Source organism: Sphaerodactylus townsendi, linkage group LG07, assembly GCF_021028975.2.
Source record: "Sphaerodactylus townsendi isolate TG3544 linkage group LG07, MPM_Stown_v2.3, whole genome shotgun sequence".
NCBI classification, from domain to species: domain Eukaryota; kingdom Metazoa; phylum Chordata; class Lepidosauria; order Squamata; family Sphaerodactylidae; genus Sphaerodactylus; species Sphaerodactylus townsendi.
The window spans coordinates 55,042,486-55,059,224 of NC_059431.1; the positions used below are offsets into that span (position 1 = coordinate 55,042,486).

Sequence of the window (16,739 nt, forward strand, 5' to 3'; positions counted from 1 at the left end):
GAACTGCCTGTTCTGTGGCAGCCGACTATCAGTATAACTGTTACACTGCTAGTCCACTTCCTAAAGGGTTTTCTTAGGCAGTAGTGAGCAGGAAAAAGAGGCTATAGCTGGATTTCATTGGGCGCAACCAGAGCGTCCCCAGCAACTGTGCCGTAGTATGTCATACAGGTGTAGTTAGGTGGCAAGACTGTGATGGACAGGGTAGGCAGAACAAATCAAGGATGAAGCCCAGTACCCATGGCCATGTCTGTGGTATGCACAGTCCTTAAAGGGACTGAGTCCTATCATAAATCACAAGGGACATGATTGTAAAGGGACTCTGCAGTACCCCTTTTGTGGACACCCGAATCTGGCTCTGGGATCACATGATCAATGGGTGCCCTCACCTTGGGAAGGGGGAGATAACATTGATAAACTGGTGTCCTCGGATCACCAGTGGCCATGCCTCCCAGATCACCTTTTGGGTGCTTATTCCTCTTGGGCCATTGGAGAGGAATGATTTGTCAGCCATGGGATTAGCAGATCCCCTTTATGCTTACACTGCTTCTTGGGAAACTTACCCAATCCACAGTAGCACTCCCAACACTCACTAGCCTTTCTTTCTTTCTTTCTTTCTTTCTTTCTTTCTTTCTTTCTTTCTTTCTTTCTTTCTTTCTTTCTTTCTGTCTGTCTGTCTTTCTTTCTCTCTCTCTCTCTTTCTCTCTCTCTCTTTCTGTCTGTCTGTCTGTCTGTCTTTCTTTCTTTCTCTCTCTCTTTCTTTCTTTCTTTCTTTCTTTCTTTCTTTCTTTCTTTCTTTCTTTCTTTCTTTCTTTCTTTCTTTCTTTCTTTCTGTCTGTCTGTCTGTCTGTCTTTCTTTCTTTCTTTCTTTCTTTCTTTCTTTCTTTCTTTCTTTCTTTCTGTCTTTCTTTCTGTCTGTCTGTCTGTCTGTCTGTCTGTCTGTCTGTCTGTCTGTCTTTTTTCTGTTTCTTTCTTTCTTTCTTTCTTTCTTTCTTTCTTTCTTTCTTTCTTTCTTTCTTTCTTTCTTTCTTTCTTTCTTTCTTTTTTTCATTCTACTTATAGGCTGTCCTTCCCATTGTGAGCTCAGGGCGGCTTCCAACAGAAAATAATAACAACACAATTGATAACAGTAAACAATATAACCTGTAACACTATAGCAAACACATCCATGACAGCGTTAAAACTCTAGCAAAGGTAAAACAGAAAAATTTCCCTTTCTCATCATTCATACCGGTTTAAAGGGGAATAGGAATAATAGAACAAAATAGGGGAAGGGCCCGCTATTTATTTTATTTTATTTTACTCCACTCATCCCAGCTGATGGAAGACTAGGTGAAATACTGTTGCTACCTCAGTCGTAGGCCTCATGAAACAACTGTCTTATGGGCCTCATGACATTTTGTCAAGTCCCACAGGGCCTGAATCTCATCTGACAGAGCATTCCATCAGGTTGAGGCCTGGACCAAACAAGCCATAGCTCTAGTTGAGGACAACCAGGCAACTTTCAGCCCAGGGATCACCAGTTATTAGCTAAGTACAATGCTTTTCAGAAAAACATGGTGGGAGAAACAGTCCCCCAAATACAATAGCCCCAGACCATTTAGGACTTTGAAGGTAAGTACCAAAAGCTTGGACCTCATTTAGTATTCATCCTGCACTGGTTGGATATGTTCCTGCCACAGGGTCCCAGTAAGAACCGATGTTGCTGCATTTTTACCAATTGAAGTTCTAGAGCAGACCCAAGGGCAGCCCTGCATAGAGCTAGTTGTAGTAGTCCATCCTTGCGGTGACTGTTGCATGGATAACTGTGGCTTGGTCAGGCTTGGATTGGTAAGGTGTCAATAGTTCCACCCGGTAAAGAATGAAAGAAAATATCAGTATAATCTACCACAACAAGAGAATTCACAATTGTCTTATATATTGTGTAACATAATTAGATGACAAGGATTAAATATGCACATGAAAAATATATCACACCACATATATAAAGAGCACCATAACCATGTAAATGATCTTGCATTTTTCCTCATCATGCTAGAATCTGGCAGGAAGATTGAACTTCCCTCCAGATTGCTGAGATTCTTGGTGGAGAATGAACATTTCCAATTCAAGGTGCTTCCCTTCGGTCTATGCACAGCCCTGTGGGTATTTTCCAAGATATTACTTCTCCCCATCATGTCTCTGAAAGAGAAAGGGTTTCACATCCACTCTTACTCATACCATCTGCTTCTGAGATCAGAATCCAGGCACTAGGCCATCATCAACACTCATCAGACCATCCTCTGCCTCCAAGGGCACAGCTTCCTTATCAACTTGCCCAAAAATTCTCTACAATCCACCCAGCAGTTGGAACATCTGGGTCTTATTATAGACACAAAGCAAAATGCCGTAATTCTCCCAGACTGCAACATCGACAGTAATACAGAACAAATGTCCATTTCAGCCCCTGCTGGCCAAGCTATTGGGCATGCTGGTAATGACTACACCCAATGGGTGCACCTGCATCTCAGACCTCTACAACAGCTGCTCCGGCCCTTCCAGATGGGTATGAGCAACAGGAACAAATCCATCATAGTTCCAATGGAGGTGAAGATATCTCTTCAGTGGTAGACTGTGCCCAAACACCTTTTAACACAGGAGGGATGATCCAGATGTTCACAGATGCCAGCCTCTTGAGCTGGGGTGTGACCTTGGAAGACACTGCAGTTCAGGGTATATGATCTCAGGAGGAATCAGTTCTACCAACAACATCCAGGAGATCAGAGTGGTGTACCTGCTGTTACAGCATTTCCAGAACAGACTACAACACCAATATGTATTCATTAGGACTTTCAATGTCTCGGCCAAGATTTACATCAACCAGCAGGAAGGCTCAATTTTGCCAAAGCTACACGCCGAAGTCCTTTGGGTGGAACGCAACCCAGCCTCAGTTTGGACCAAGCATATTAAAAGTTCCCGCAAAATGTAGGCAGACTGGTTGAGTTGTCAGGTCCTGTCAGAATCTGAGTGGGCACTGAAGAGGGAGGTCTTTCAGACAATTGTCAGACAGTTTGGGACTCTAGTGGACCTATTTGTGTCCCTCAAAAATGCACAAGTGAATAAGTTTTATTCCAGGTTCTTCTATCCCAAGGCGGAAGCGACGGATGCCATGGTAGCTCCATGGCCACCAGGCATTCTGTATCCTTCCCTCCAGTGCCACTTATCCCAAGGCTGGTAAGATGCATAATGGACTGAGAATCCATCATCATTCTTATAGCTCACCACTGGCCTTGCAGGCCTTGGTTCTCTGCTCTGAAGAAGTTGTCAGTGGTACCCCAGACCTTTTATATCAGGGCCCTATCCTGCACCCTATACCACATTGGTATAGTCTAACTTCCTGGAAATTGGGAGGTCAAAGCTACTGAATATGAGATGCTCCCCAGAGGTCCCACTATCCTGGCTGCCAGATGCCCAGCTACCATCAAAATGTGTAACTTTTCCTGGTAGCCATTTGCCAGATGGTGCTCTGGGAAGTACATAGATCCGGAAAGGCCAAATATTGCCTCTATTCTGCAATTCCTACAGGAGGGCTACACCTCAGTGCTCAAATCATCCATCTTAAAAAGACAAGTGGCTGCGGTGGCAACTGACTTACCAGCCTATAAAGGCAACCTTATCTCTCAACACTCCCACATCTTCAAGTTCCTAAAGGGAGTTGCACAGTTAAGCCTGATACAATCCCACTGATTTCCAACCTGGAATCATCACACTGTACTCTCAGCCTTAACCAGGCTACCCTTTGAGCCAATCAAACAGATCTCCTTAATTTGGCTTGGGATGAAGACCTTGTTCTTGGTTGCCGTCACCTCAGTGTGCAGGATTTTTGAGCTGGGAGCCTAGTCAATTTAACTAGAGTGCTGTATCAGTTACAACGACAAGGTTATATTATGCACAGACACTTCAACCCTAAAGCCGCCAACTGATTCCATTTAGCTCAGGAGCTTTCCTTACCTTCCTCCTGTCCTCACCCTGAATACCCTAAGGAAAAGGTTTGGCACACCCTAGATGTCAGAAGAGCCATGAAGGTTTGTCTTAGGAGAACTGAGGAGCTTAAAAAATTGCAACCCTTATTCATTTCCACCTAATTTGGGGGGGGGGGGGGGCGGCATGTCCAAGGCCTCTATCAGTTCTATCTTGAAAGCATACATCACCGAAGCTTATAAAGTGCAGAAATTACAGATACCTCCAGGCATCATTGCACACTCAGAAGTTCTGCAATGAAAGCTGCCCTGAATAATCCACACATCAGTAGAAAAAATTTGCAAGGTGCTACATGGGCCACAGGATGTGAGCTTCCAAAGGCACCTGGTGGGCCACTGCGAGTAGCAGAGTGCTAGACTAGATGGACTCTGGTCTGATCCAGCAGGCTCTTTCTTACATTCATTATGTTCATTATGTGCATTTTGAAGCATTTGAAACTCAGCATATGAAACTTTACATTCTGGATCTTTCACAGCATCCCAGTCTGTCTAACTTCAAAGAAAACTCACAGTCCAGGAGTAGTTCCTTAACTGCTGTTAAACAGTTGGTGGTTGGCCACAATCACTATGATGTGATTTTAAATTTATTGCAGAAATTTATGCCTCTGACTCAATCCATTTGAGGCACTTGACGTTGTAAAAAAATGTTTCTTGTGCTCTAAAAATGTTAGTCATCATAGAACAGGAATTCTACCTGTGGAGTGTTTGAAGCAGAATTTTGGGCATTGGATTCATGTTCTTAATATCAGTGAACTACTGTAGAAGAAAGAGCAATACAAGCACATGTATTTGAACAGAAGATTAGCGCTTCTCCCTGATTTGCTAATGTTTCATTTCAGGGAATTGTTTATGTTGGAAGCATTCAAGTATTAGAATTCCCTTGCAATCTGAAGTGTTGGTTTGCAAATAATGTTGTTTGGTTTTCATTCTTTGGCAAATAAAATCAGGCCAAAGAGTCCCATTGCTGAAACTGTTCCAGAATAGTTGCATCAGCAGCCAAATTCAGCACCTGCCAAAGAACTCTCACAAAAAAAGGCAAGAGAGAAAATTCTGTTGCCTGCTCCAGGAAAAAAAAACTCACAACAGCACTGCAAGTTGTCTTTGTTTTTTATTATGTCACTGCTTAATATTAAATTATACTTTTCAGCAATATGAATTTGCCCCAGTGCTTTAAGTTTTTGTTTGTTGCTGTTACAGTGTGATTTTTTCCCCAATATGGCACAGGAATAAAGAACAGTCAGACTAATTTTGTAATTCACAGGTGTTCATCTTGCAAGTCAAGTGTCTTTCATGATTTTATGACTATATGTAAGTGTGGTGTGAAAGAAGTTTTCTATCCTTAGTACTGATGAAGTTAATTTTTACCCAGTTTTGTACATGTAATACTTTTTGATCTTAATCCGGCATGTCAGCTGTTTTTTCTTATCCAATCTTTAAGCTCCTTTTGAAATATTTTATACACCTTGCTTTCAACTGTTCAGTAGATTTGTATTAACATATTATATGCCAGGTTAACTTTGTCATGACAAAATCTAGCAAGTCTTTCAGTTTTTAGTATTTGGTGCAGCCTTAAGGAATGGAACATTTGAAAAACTGCCACAATGGTTCTATTAGCAGTGTTTCATAATATGACATTAGGATATATACCTTCCATTGGAAATTAATGGAAGTTTTTATGAAAGTGTTCATGTTTTTATGAAAATGAATAATTTAGAAATAATTTAGAAATTTCAGTTTAGAACAGAGATTGTTTTGGTTGCTTTGGTTATTGATCTCTACTGAGAACTAGACAGAGGGAATGTGACTGTTGCGGTTCTGCTGGATGTCTCGGTGGCCTTTGATACTATTGACCATATATCCTATTGAGATTCCCTGCCCTGGGTCACTGTGTTACAGTTTTCCTGGTCCTGTCTGGTGGGTCAGTCTCAGAAGGTGGTGCTGGGAGATTCCTGCTGTGCCCCATGGCATTTGGCCTGTGGGGTTTGATCTTATCCACAAGCTGTTTAATATCTATGTGAAGTCTCTGCAAGAAGTCATAAGGAAGTGTGGGCTGCGGAGACACCAATATTCAGTTGATACACAGCATTGCATTTCTTTCCCATCTAATTATGAGGATGTTGTTGATGTTCTGAACTGGTGCTTGGAATCTGGGCTAGATAAATCTGAGCAAGCTGAAACTTAATGCTGACAGGGCAGAGGTTCTCTGGGTTAACTAAAAGGAAGTCCTGGGATGGGATTATACCCCCCCCCCCCCTTGAAAAGCCAGGTTTGCAGCTTGGGAGTTCTGCTGGACCCCACAGTCTGCTTAGAAAACTCAGTGGCTTCAGCTTCATCCATTCCTTGTTGAATCAGATGTAGACATAGCAATCCAACCCGTAGCTACATCTAGAGTGAACTATTGTAGTGTACTCTATTTGGGACAACCCTTGAAGAATGTGTGGAATCTGCAACTAATACAGACCACTGCGGCTAGACAGTTGATCAGGGCCAGCATGTGACCTGATACTACAGCAATAGTGCACTGACTCCAGATCCACTCCTGAGCTTAATTCAGGATGTTGGTTTTGACCTTTAAAACCCTACATGGCTTGGAACTGGAGTACCTGAAGAACCATCTTCCTCCATATCTCCCTGCCAAGGAGTTCAGATCATAGGAAGAAGCTTGCCTGACTGTCCCATCAATCAAATATGCTTGTCTGGTGGGTACAAGAGAGAGGACCTTTTCAGTGGCAGCCCCATGATTATGGAACAACCTCTCCAGGGAGATGTACCTGGCCCCCTCATTTTCAATAGTTAGGAGGCAATTTAAGACAGTTTTATTTAGAGCTGTCTGTATTCGATTAATTTATTGGCACTCCTAAATTATGATTCGAAATGTTGTCTTGTATGTATTTTTTAAATTCTATTTTAAATGTTTTATTTACATGGTCAGTCCCCTAAGACTAGTAGCTGATAAATGTTTTAAATAAATCAATGCCTTATTTTTATCTGTAGGCAAGTGCTTGCATTTCATGCAATCTCTACTAATTTTGACTATATGTATCGTGTTCACTTAGGAGTAGAAGAATGTTGCAGTACAGAATCTGTAACTATTGTGTTTTGAATTTATTGAGCTTTGTGTTCATTTGAGCTAGGTTGGCAACCTAACGTAGTAATTATTAAAAATGTCTCTACAGATGTGTTCTTTGCCATAATTTTACTATGGATATGTTCAGATTGTTCCAGAATATATTTTGGTAGTAACATATTTAATTGCAGCAGCAATTAAGACGCTTCCAGAAACAACTTTTAAAGTATTATTAATGTAGATTTATATACGTCTGAAGGAGAATGATTTCTACATGTTACTGTTTTTTTAAACAGCAAAAAAGTTTTAATTTAATGACCAATTAAAAACCCAGTATGTCTCAGAATTATTTGAAGTCTTACCAGAATATTCCTAGTGCCACATATATTTCATGACCTCAATTGCATTTGATTAAAAAATAATAATGTAGTAACAGTTTTAAAATAATTCATTCTGCAGGTGGAAATGGTGTATTCATTGTTATCAATGCTGGGTACTCATGATAAAGATGATATGTCACGAACTTTGCTAGCAATGTCAAGCTCTCAAGACAGCTGCATAGCCATGCGCCAATCTGGATGTCTTCCCCTCCTCATCCAACTTCTACATGGCAATGACAAAGACTCCGTATTGTTGGGAAACTCCCGGGGCAGTAAGGAGGCCCGTGCAAGGGCCAGTGCAGCACTACATAATATCATTCATTCGCAGCCTGATGATAAGCGAGGCAGACGAGAAATACGTGTCCTCCATCTTCTTGAACAAATCCGAGCTTACTGTGAAACATGTTGGGAATGGCAGGAAGCACACGACCAGGGCATGGACCAGGACAAAAACCCAAGTATGTTGATTGTAATGCTTAAAGTATTATAAACAGTTTCCATAAGCAGCACAGGGGCGGAGCACCCATGGGGACATGTGGGTTCATATGTCCCCGGGTGCTCATCATCCAGTCACGGGGGAGCACACAAAATCGCCCCCATAGCTCTCCTTCCCTGCGCTGACTCGGCTCCTGGGTCAGCCAGGGGGAGGGGTGTCCCGTGTGGGAGGTGATTTTGCGGCCTCCCCCGCTCACCGAGTTGTTGCGAGGGAGGTGGGGTGGCACCCATGGGGGGTGCAAAATTGCCCCCACACCCTTCCCTGTGCCAACTCAGCTCGTCCGAGTCAGCACGGGGGAGGAGGGGATGGTGCCCGCAGGGGAGGGGTGCAAAATCATCCCCCACATACCTCCCCCTTCCCTCCTTGGCTGGGCCCGACCCCACCGGGCCACTCCTTCACCCAGCAGAGGCTGAAAGAATGGCCTAGCGGGGCAGTTGCAGGGTGCCCCTCGGCCTGCCCCCCCAGGCCCTGCAGAGGCTGCAGCTGAGCATCTCTCATCCCCACCAGGCTGCCCAGGACCGCCACCAGCTCAGGTAAGTGGGGCGCAGGGGAGACGTGGCTACCACGGGGCATGGGGGGGGGGTATTTTGCCCTCATCACCATTTTCTCCCCGCTAAGCCTCTGAAGCAGTATAAAATATTATTAATGTTATGGTTTTGTGTGTCATTTAATCGTCAGATAACAAAGATGGTTTATAAATAGGTTGTATAAAATATGAGGTAAACGCATTTCTTAGCATTCTGTTTTTTAAAAAATCAATAAATGTGATACATTTTGATATAATCTAAAGCATGTATATGTCTGTAAGTAAAATAACAGTTCCCCATTACTCTTTCACATTAGTAAAGTAAAATAACAGTTCCCCATTACTCTTTCACATTAGACTAACCTCGAGTTTTTCAGTCGAGTTTTTCAGCACATTTTTTGTGCTGAAAAGCCCCCCTCGACATATACCCGAGTCAGATGTACTTTAAAAAATATTTTAGGGTTTTTACTTTGTCGGCCTCCAGGGGGCACAGTTTTTAGGCTAACAGCACCAAAACTTCAGGCTCTCATCAGGTGACACTCCTGATGATACAAGCCAGGCTTGGTGAAGTTTGGTTCAGGGGGTCCAAAGTTATGGAACTCCAAAGGGGATGCCCCATCCTCCATTGTTTCCAATGGGAGCTAATAGTAGTATTAGTAGTACATTTTGAGGGTCCATAACTTTGGACCCCTCGAACCAAACTTCACTAAACCTGGGTGGTATCATCAGGATATCTTCTTGTTGATATTAGGCCAGGTTTAGGATAAACTGGTTTCATGGGGTCCAAAGTTATGGGATCCCCAAAGTGGGTCTCTCCTCATCCTCCATTGTTTCCAATAGAAGCTTATAGTAGATGGGGCTACCCTTTTGAGGGTTCATAACTTTGGACCCCCCTGAACCAAACTTCACCAAACCTTGGTGGTATCATCCTAAAGATACTCTGAAATGTTGGTACTGCTAACATAAACAGTTATTGTTGAAACCATATTGTTTTTGTTGACCCTCTTTTCCACTTACAGAGCTAGTTTACTGTTTTTCTTTGAAGTAAATATTCAAAAACATTTAACCTACTGATGCCTCAATTAATGTAATTTTATTGGTATCTTATTTTTATTTTTGAAATTTACCAGTAGCTGCATTTCCCACCCTTGACTTATACACGAGTCAATAAGTTTTCCCAGTTTTTTGTGGTAAAATTAGGTGCCTCGACTTATTTGCGGGTCGACTTATACACGAGTATATATGATACTAGTTTCCAGACAGGAGGATGTTTTGAGTGGTACAAATACTATGTCTGGTTAATTTAGTCCACTCTAAGATTTTTCAGTTTTATTTATTAAGTTTTAAGTTCTTTGCCAGCAATGAGAACCACAGCATCTTTCAAACCATACAAAATTAAGAAGAGGAACACCACTCTTCAGTTTACTAAAAACTAATGCAGAGCCACATAGAAGGGTCAGTTCAGAAGTTAAACATAAGTCACTCCACAGCAAAACACCTTCTGTTGGTCCAACTGTAGAATTCAACCCAATGGATTACTTGCTACCTCCGTCTCACTGCAGTGCAAAATTCCTCCACAAATTCTACTACTTGGTGATTGGGGATCCTCCAGAACAACATAAATGGTGAATCAGGGCAAGGTCTGCAATAAGAAGATAGACCCAGCAAAAATCATTATTATTTTATTACTTTAGATTTCATAGACCGCCTCATCCCCGAAGGGCTCTAGGCCAGTGGTGGCGAACCTATGGCACTCCAGATGTTCATGGACTACAATTCCCATCAGCCCCTGGCAGCATGGCCAATTGGCCATTCTGGCAGGGACTGATGGGAGTTGTAGTCCATGAACATCTGGAGTGCCAAAGGTTCGCCACCATTGCTCTTGGCGGTTCACAATAACAATATACAGTAATAAATACTTGAAACACATCTAAAATCTGTAAAATTAAGTAAGCAGCATAACAATTCCAACAATCTAAAAACCCATGTTGGTGGCACTCTTAAGGCCAGGAGGGGCCGGCAGTGCCAAAGATGGGACCGATATAAAGGCCTTGGCTCAGCCGGGGGGAGGGGGTGTCCCATGTGGGAGGCAATTTTGCAGCCTCCCCAGCTCGCCGAGTCATGCCCCCCCCCTTTCATAATAGAAATGTAGCACAGGACTGAAGTTAATGTGTAGTAGTTAGAATGGCTTTTTTCTTTTCTGAACTTGTTATGCAATAATCTTAAATGCTAAATGTAACAAATTAATCCAAATGAATTATAATTATAATTATTATAATTATTGTTGTAACCCAGTGCCAGCTCCAGTTGATCATCAGATCTGCCCTGCAGTGTGTGTTCTAATGAAGCTTTCATTTGATGAAGAGCATAGACATGCAATGAATGAACTTGGTAAGACCAAAATGGATTACTCTGCAACCCTCCTCCATTTTCTCTCCCTGTTCATACAGTTGAGAGAAGTTTTGTGTGTCATAGTTAGAAGGAATTAAATTGATGTAAAATGCAATAAAGCAGTATTCAGTTGCAGGTTTAGTGGTGGTGTGGGCTTCTGCTTGCAGAACTTACGTGATCCTGCTGCTGTGCAGGTGCCACCACTCTCCCTTGGTGCTGGAGCATGGCCAGGGGAGAAACCGACATTGGTTGACTTCCTCCCAGCCAGTCACTGCATTACGCTGGTGGCTGGAAGTGTAGACTTATGGGATCTTAGCCAGCAGCATAAGGCGGGTATGGGGCAGTGGGACTTCTCAGTGGTGGCACCGCCAAGAAGCCCCTTTGGGAGTAGTGCCACAGCTGGCTGCCCAGCCTGTGGATGGGGCTATTCATCTCTGTGGAATTTTCAGTTTCATGAGCACAGAACTTAGATGTCTTTTCAAAGAAAACAAATCTCTGATAGCTGCACAGTAATAATATATATGTAAAGGAAAGCGGTCTAAAAATATTTTTATGAGTGGATCAAAATTAATTTTTATCTAAATTTTTGAATATCATTAATACAGTATACAGTGTTTGTCCACACTAATCTATTGTAAATACAGTCTTGTGGCATCTTTCATCTAACAGACTTTATTGTCTTATAGGTTTTTGTAGATCAGAAGCTATATCAGATGTATGAAGTGGACCTTATAACTCTACTTCTTTTAACTTAAATGATCTGGTGAATTGCCCTGAAATCAAGCACAATCTAAAATATACACAATAAAAGTTTAATTTTTTGCCTTTAAAAACTTAAGCATACAGGGTGTCCTCCTGGGGCCAATTCCTTTTTTACATTAAAAATGGTAGGGGTGCTAGATCGAAGCATGTAATTGTACCTCTCTATTCTGCATTGGTTAGACCTCACCTGGAATATGTGTACAGTTCTGGGCACCACAATTCAAGAAGGATATTGACAAGCTGGAAGGGTCCAGAGGAGGGCAGCCAAAATGGTAAAAGGTGTGGAATCCATGACCTATGAGGAGAGACTTAGGGAGCTGAGTATGTTTAGTTTGGTGAAGAGAAGGTTAAGAGGTGACATGATAGCCACGTGTAGATATTTGAAGGGATGCCATGTTGGTGAGGGAGCAAGCTTGTTTTCTGTGGTTCCAGAGACTAGGCTCAGGAGTAATGGGTTCAAGGCAGGGGCGCAGCAAGGGGAAACTTCACCCGGAGCGCGCGTGCGCCATTCGCCCTTGCAGCTGTGCTGCCTGCTCCAGCCATGACCCCGCCCTGTGGGGGCTATGCTACTGGTTCAAGGTGAAGGAAAAGAGATTCCACCTAAACATCAGGTAAACTTCCTGTCAGTAAGGGCTGTTCGACATTGGAATGCATGACCTCGGAGTGTGGTAGAGTCTCCTTCTTTGGAGGTTTCTAAAGAGAGTCTGGATGACCACCTGTCAGGAGTGCTTTGATTGTGTGTTCCTGCAGTGCAGGGGGTTGGACCTGGTGGCCCGTGGGGTCTCTTCCAACTCTGTGATTCTATTATTCTATTCTTGAAAGTAGACAGTAGTACAAAAGAAAAATCCAGTAGCTTTGAATGCTTGGAATAAATCTTACCATAAACTGGATGATGAAAGGTTTACTGATAGGAAGTTTTATTTAACTTGGAACTTATTGGTCTGCTTTCTTCTTCCTTGAATTCTTGCCTCTGTGTCCTGAAATGCCTCCTGTTCTTTGAGATCAGTTCTCAGTGAACTTGAATGTTTTGTAATTATTCCCTTCATCGGCTCTGGCATTTTGATGAAGGAATATTAGTTCAGAAAGATAGTTATTTCAAATGTTTTATTTACAGGTGGTTTGCAGGCCATTGCAGAATTACTGCAGGTGGACTGTGAAATGTATGGACTTACCAATGATCACTATAGTGTTACATTGAGACGATATGCTGGAATGGCTCTTACGAATTTAACTTTTGGCGATGTAGCTAATAAGGTAGGCTTATTTTGTTCCTTAATATTTAGAGTTAGGAGTTTAGAATTTTGGTTGCTGGGATTAATTTTTGGCTGTAGAGATATAGCTGAATATGGAGTAAAGTTTAGCAAATAGCTGTTTTTTATTCTAGCTTTACAACATTAAAGGGTGTGTCTATTATTGAAGCATGAAATTGTGTCTAACTTTTGTTCAGTTGGTCAATTTAAAGTAGGAGTTTGGGGTTTTAATTTTACAAATAATTTTTTTATTTTGTGTTTTTATTTTACAAATCATACTGTTGTTCTACCAGTTACAAAGATGAATACCTGATAGTTTAAATTAAGCTTACTAAAGTTGATTTTCCAAAAATGTTTGTCGATATCTTTAATCTCCTTGCATCGTTTCACTTGATAGATTCTATGTTATAGTTACATCTTTTATTTTACTATTAAAGAAATAAACATTCAGTCTTCTATTATCAGAGAGTGGAAGTTTAATTTTTTGCATATATATAGGGTAAAAGGCCTTATTGCCATTATATTGACATAGATATGGAAATTTAAACACTTTATTCTATTTTCTGTTTTATTCTGTTTCCTTGTCCATATTATATATTATACCATATACAATATATTAATTTTTATTGAAAATGTTAATTTGTGTACAATATTTTTTAACATTTAACTTAATCCCATAAGGGTTGCTCAGTCTTTCTGTGCCTTTTCAATAGGCTACGTTATGTTCCATGAAGGGTTGCATGAGAGCTCTTGTAGCCCAGCTAAAATCAGAAAGTGAAGATCTACAACAGGTAAATATTTATTATTTTTAATTATTTATTTGATTTTTTTCTCTGCTCTCTCTATCATAGCAGGTTCAGAATAACTTACACAATATAAAATTAATTTGTAATATACAATGAAAACAAGAATATCTTCTAAAACACATATACATGGCACCTTATTAGGTCTCAAACTTTGAACCAGTAAACGGACTCTGTATTGTTGATTTGTTGAAAGACAATGAAGCACCCAGCTTATCAGAGCCAATTCTGGCAAATCTGGTTTTTGCTATCTCCTTTATTCAGAAATAATCCCCCACCCCATTTTCCCAAAGAATGTGAGAAAGAGTTACTTCTGAGCCTAGGTGCCCCAAGGCAACAGATAGAGATAAAGCCACCTGACCTCCTGCCCCCACAGACCAACGGAAACATCCCATTTCCCATGGGAGTGAGAGTGTCAGGAGTGAGCCTAGTTATCTGTGTAGAGTGTGAAGCCATAAAAAAGAGATCAAGAAAAGAATGTCCCCCTACATCAGTGATAACATATAGCAGGCTGGTTGCATATATCTTGTAGTGATTACATTGAGGTAGGAATGCATCTCAATAAACTGGACACAATCACTAGCAATATATTTTGTCGCAACTACATTTTGAGCTAGGAATGCATCTTAATCAACTCGGTGCAATCCCTGACAACCAGTCTCAGGATAATTCCCAATCCTCTATCCTAAAAACAGAAACCACAATACAGCAGTCAAAGGAAGGGAAAAGAGTGGGAGGGGACATCAGCTAAGATGGAAACATAACCCACTGCTGTCCTCAGCTAAAGGCCTGGTGGAACAGCTCTGTCTTGCAGGCCCTGCAAAATTGAGATAAATCCTGCAGGGCCCTGGTCTTATTTGACAGAGTTCCATTAGGATGATTGCAGGGCCAAAAAAGCCCTGGCTCAAATTGAGGACAGGAGGACACTTTTGGGGCCAGGGATCACTAACAAGTTGTTACTAGCAGAATATAAGGCTTCTGGGGGGCATATCAGAAGAGGCAGTCTTGCTGGTACACTGGTCCCAGTCTGTTAAGGCACTAGAGACGTGAACCGGATCCTGCACTCCACCTGGAACCAATGCATTCTCACACACCAAAGAATGGCACGATGAGGTCCTGTTCTCCAATGCTACCCCCTGTCCCTGGTTCAGGAGAAAGGAGACCAACCCTGCAAGATCGTTCTACTTATACTGATGTCTGGAAGGCAGTGAGTCAAAAGATTGTAATCAACCAAGTCAAATGCTGCTGTCAGATTGAGAAGAACCAGCAGCACTGACCCGCCTTGATCCAACTGTCTTTGGAAATTGTTTGTGAGAACGAAGGTGTTTCCATCCCATGGCCAGGCCAGTGTCAGACTGAAATGGATCCAAAGTTGATGAGTCGTTCAGGAATACCTGGAGTAGAGTGTCTTCTAGTTTGTTATTTTACTATTTGCAGCTTCTGATTAATTTAAACCAGTGGTTCTTAACCTGGGGGTGGCAACCCCTTTGGGGGTTGAATGACCGTTTCACAGGGGTCGCCTAAGACCATCAGAAAACAGTCTGTTTATATTTTATATATACCAATTTTATGGTTGGGGGTCACCACAACATGAGAAACTGTATTAAGGGGTCACGGCATTAGGAAGGTTGAGAACCACTGATTTAAACCAATTTTCTTTGATCTGATAGTCAACAAACTTGTTTCTTTCCAGTTTTTCCTTATGATTTTTTTGTTTCATTTAATTAGGTGATTGCAAGTGTGCTGAGGAATTTGTCTTGGCGAGCAGACGTGAACAGCAAGAAGACTCTGCGTGAGGTCGGAAGTGTAAAAGCCTTGATGGAGTGTGCTTTGGAAGTTAAAAAGGTGCATCTTCATAGCCATATTTTGTAGTGTCTCTCTTATGCTGTCTCTTTGATCAGAAAAGAAAATTCTACCTACCAATAACAGAATAATATTCTTGCCAGTATGTAATGTATTGGTCTGTTCCTGTTTTATACTAGCCAAAAGTTTTCAATATTCCCGTTGCATTTTAGAATGGACAACTGTCAACAGAGTTTTTATACAGTGACTAGCAAAATGAAAATAGCTTAATCGTTGACCATTATCACTTTAAAAACCTGATCCTTGTCTCAGTGATGTCAAGAATAAAATCTACCAGTGGTCTAATTAGTTAAGTTTGCACTTTAGGATTGTAATTCAGTGTTGTTTTTGCTTTCTCTTCAGGAATCCACCCTGAAAAGTGTATTGAGTGCCTTATGGAATTTGTCAGCACATTGCACTGAGAATAAAGCTGACATATGTGCAGTAGATGGTGCTCTTGCCTTTTTAGTTGGCACTTTGACTTACCGGAGCCAAACAAATACTTTAGCCATCATTGAAAGTGGAGGAGGAATACTCCGTAATGTTTCCAGCTTGATTGCTACAAATGAGGACCACAGGTAAGCTACTTAGGGACATGTTTAGCAAACCTTATGCAAATTTTATCGTTGCAAATTTTATGTAAATCGTGGATGTAACTGACATTGTATACTAGAAAATATGATAGCAGATTATATCAAGGTAGGCAGGTAATATGATCGAAGTCAATATTTTAAAGAATCAAGTTATCTATCTGCATTATGGTGGTGTTTTTTTTATTTTAAAAACCCTACTGTTTAAATGGTTGCAGACTGAGAATTACCTGTGAGAGGTATTCACTCAGGTCAACCATAACATAAAATTATGGTTTGGGTAATAATAGTTATTGTGATCATCTTAAAGGCTGCCAGGCTGCCAAGCATGTTGGTTCCAGTGATTATTTCTACTAATAGAAAGGCTTTCCACTTAAAACATTCCCTTCTCACTGGACCCAGTGTGTAGCAGACTTCCCTCTGTGATACACCTCTGATAATGCCAGTCACAGATGCAGGCGAAACGTTAGGAACAAGATCCACCAGACCACGGCCACACAGCCCAGAAAACCCACAACAGCCACTTGAATCCGGCCGTGAAAGCTTTCGACAATACATTAAAAATGAATTGATCTTATGTGTGATATAGAATTATATTATCAGGAAAATATTATTG

At 41.4% G+C, this 16,739-nt stretch overlaps 1 protein-coding gene across 8 annotated transcripts in view; it reads left to right on the forward strand.

Annotated features, from left to right (window-relative positions):
* The window catches only part of APC (APC regulator of WNT signaling pathway), a 99,202-nt gene that overhangs the window by 72,609 nt on the left and 9,854 nt on the right, over positions 1-16,739 (forward strand). For all 8 annotated transcript variants that reach the window (XM_048503576.1, XM_048503575.1, XM_048503580.1 and 5 more), the window contains 6 exons: positions 7,543-7,921; positions 10,781-10,876; positions 12,753-12,892; positions 13,602-13,679; positions 15,420-15,536; positions 15,897-16,111. In XM_048503576.1, coding sequence (XP_048359533.1) covers positions 7,543-7,921; positions 10,781-10,876; positions 12,753-12,892; positions 13,602-13,679; positions 15,420-15,536; positions 15,897-16,111 — 1,025 coding nt within the window. The remainder of the gene's footprint in view (positions 1-7,542; positions 7,922-10,780; positions 10,877-12,752; positions 12,893-13,601; positions 13,680-15,419; positions 15,537-15,896; positions 16,112-16,739) is intronic.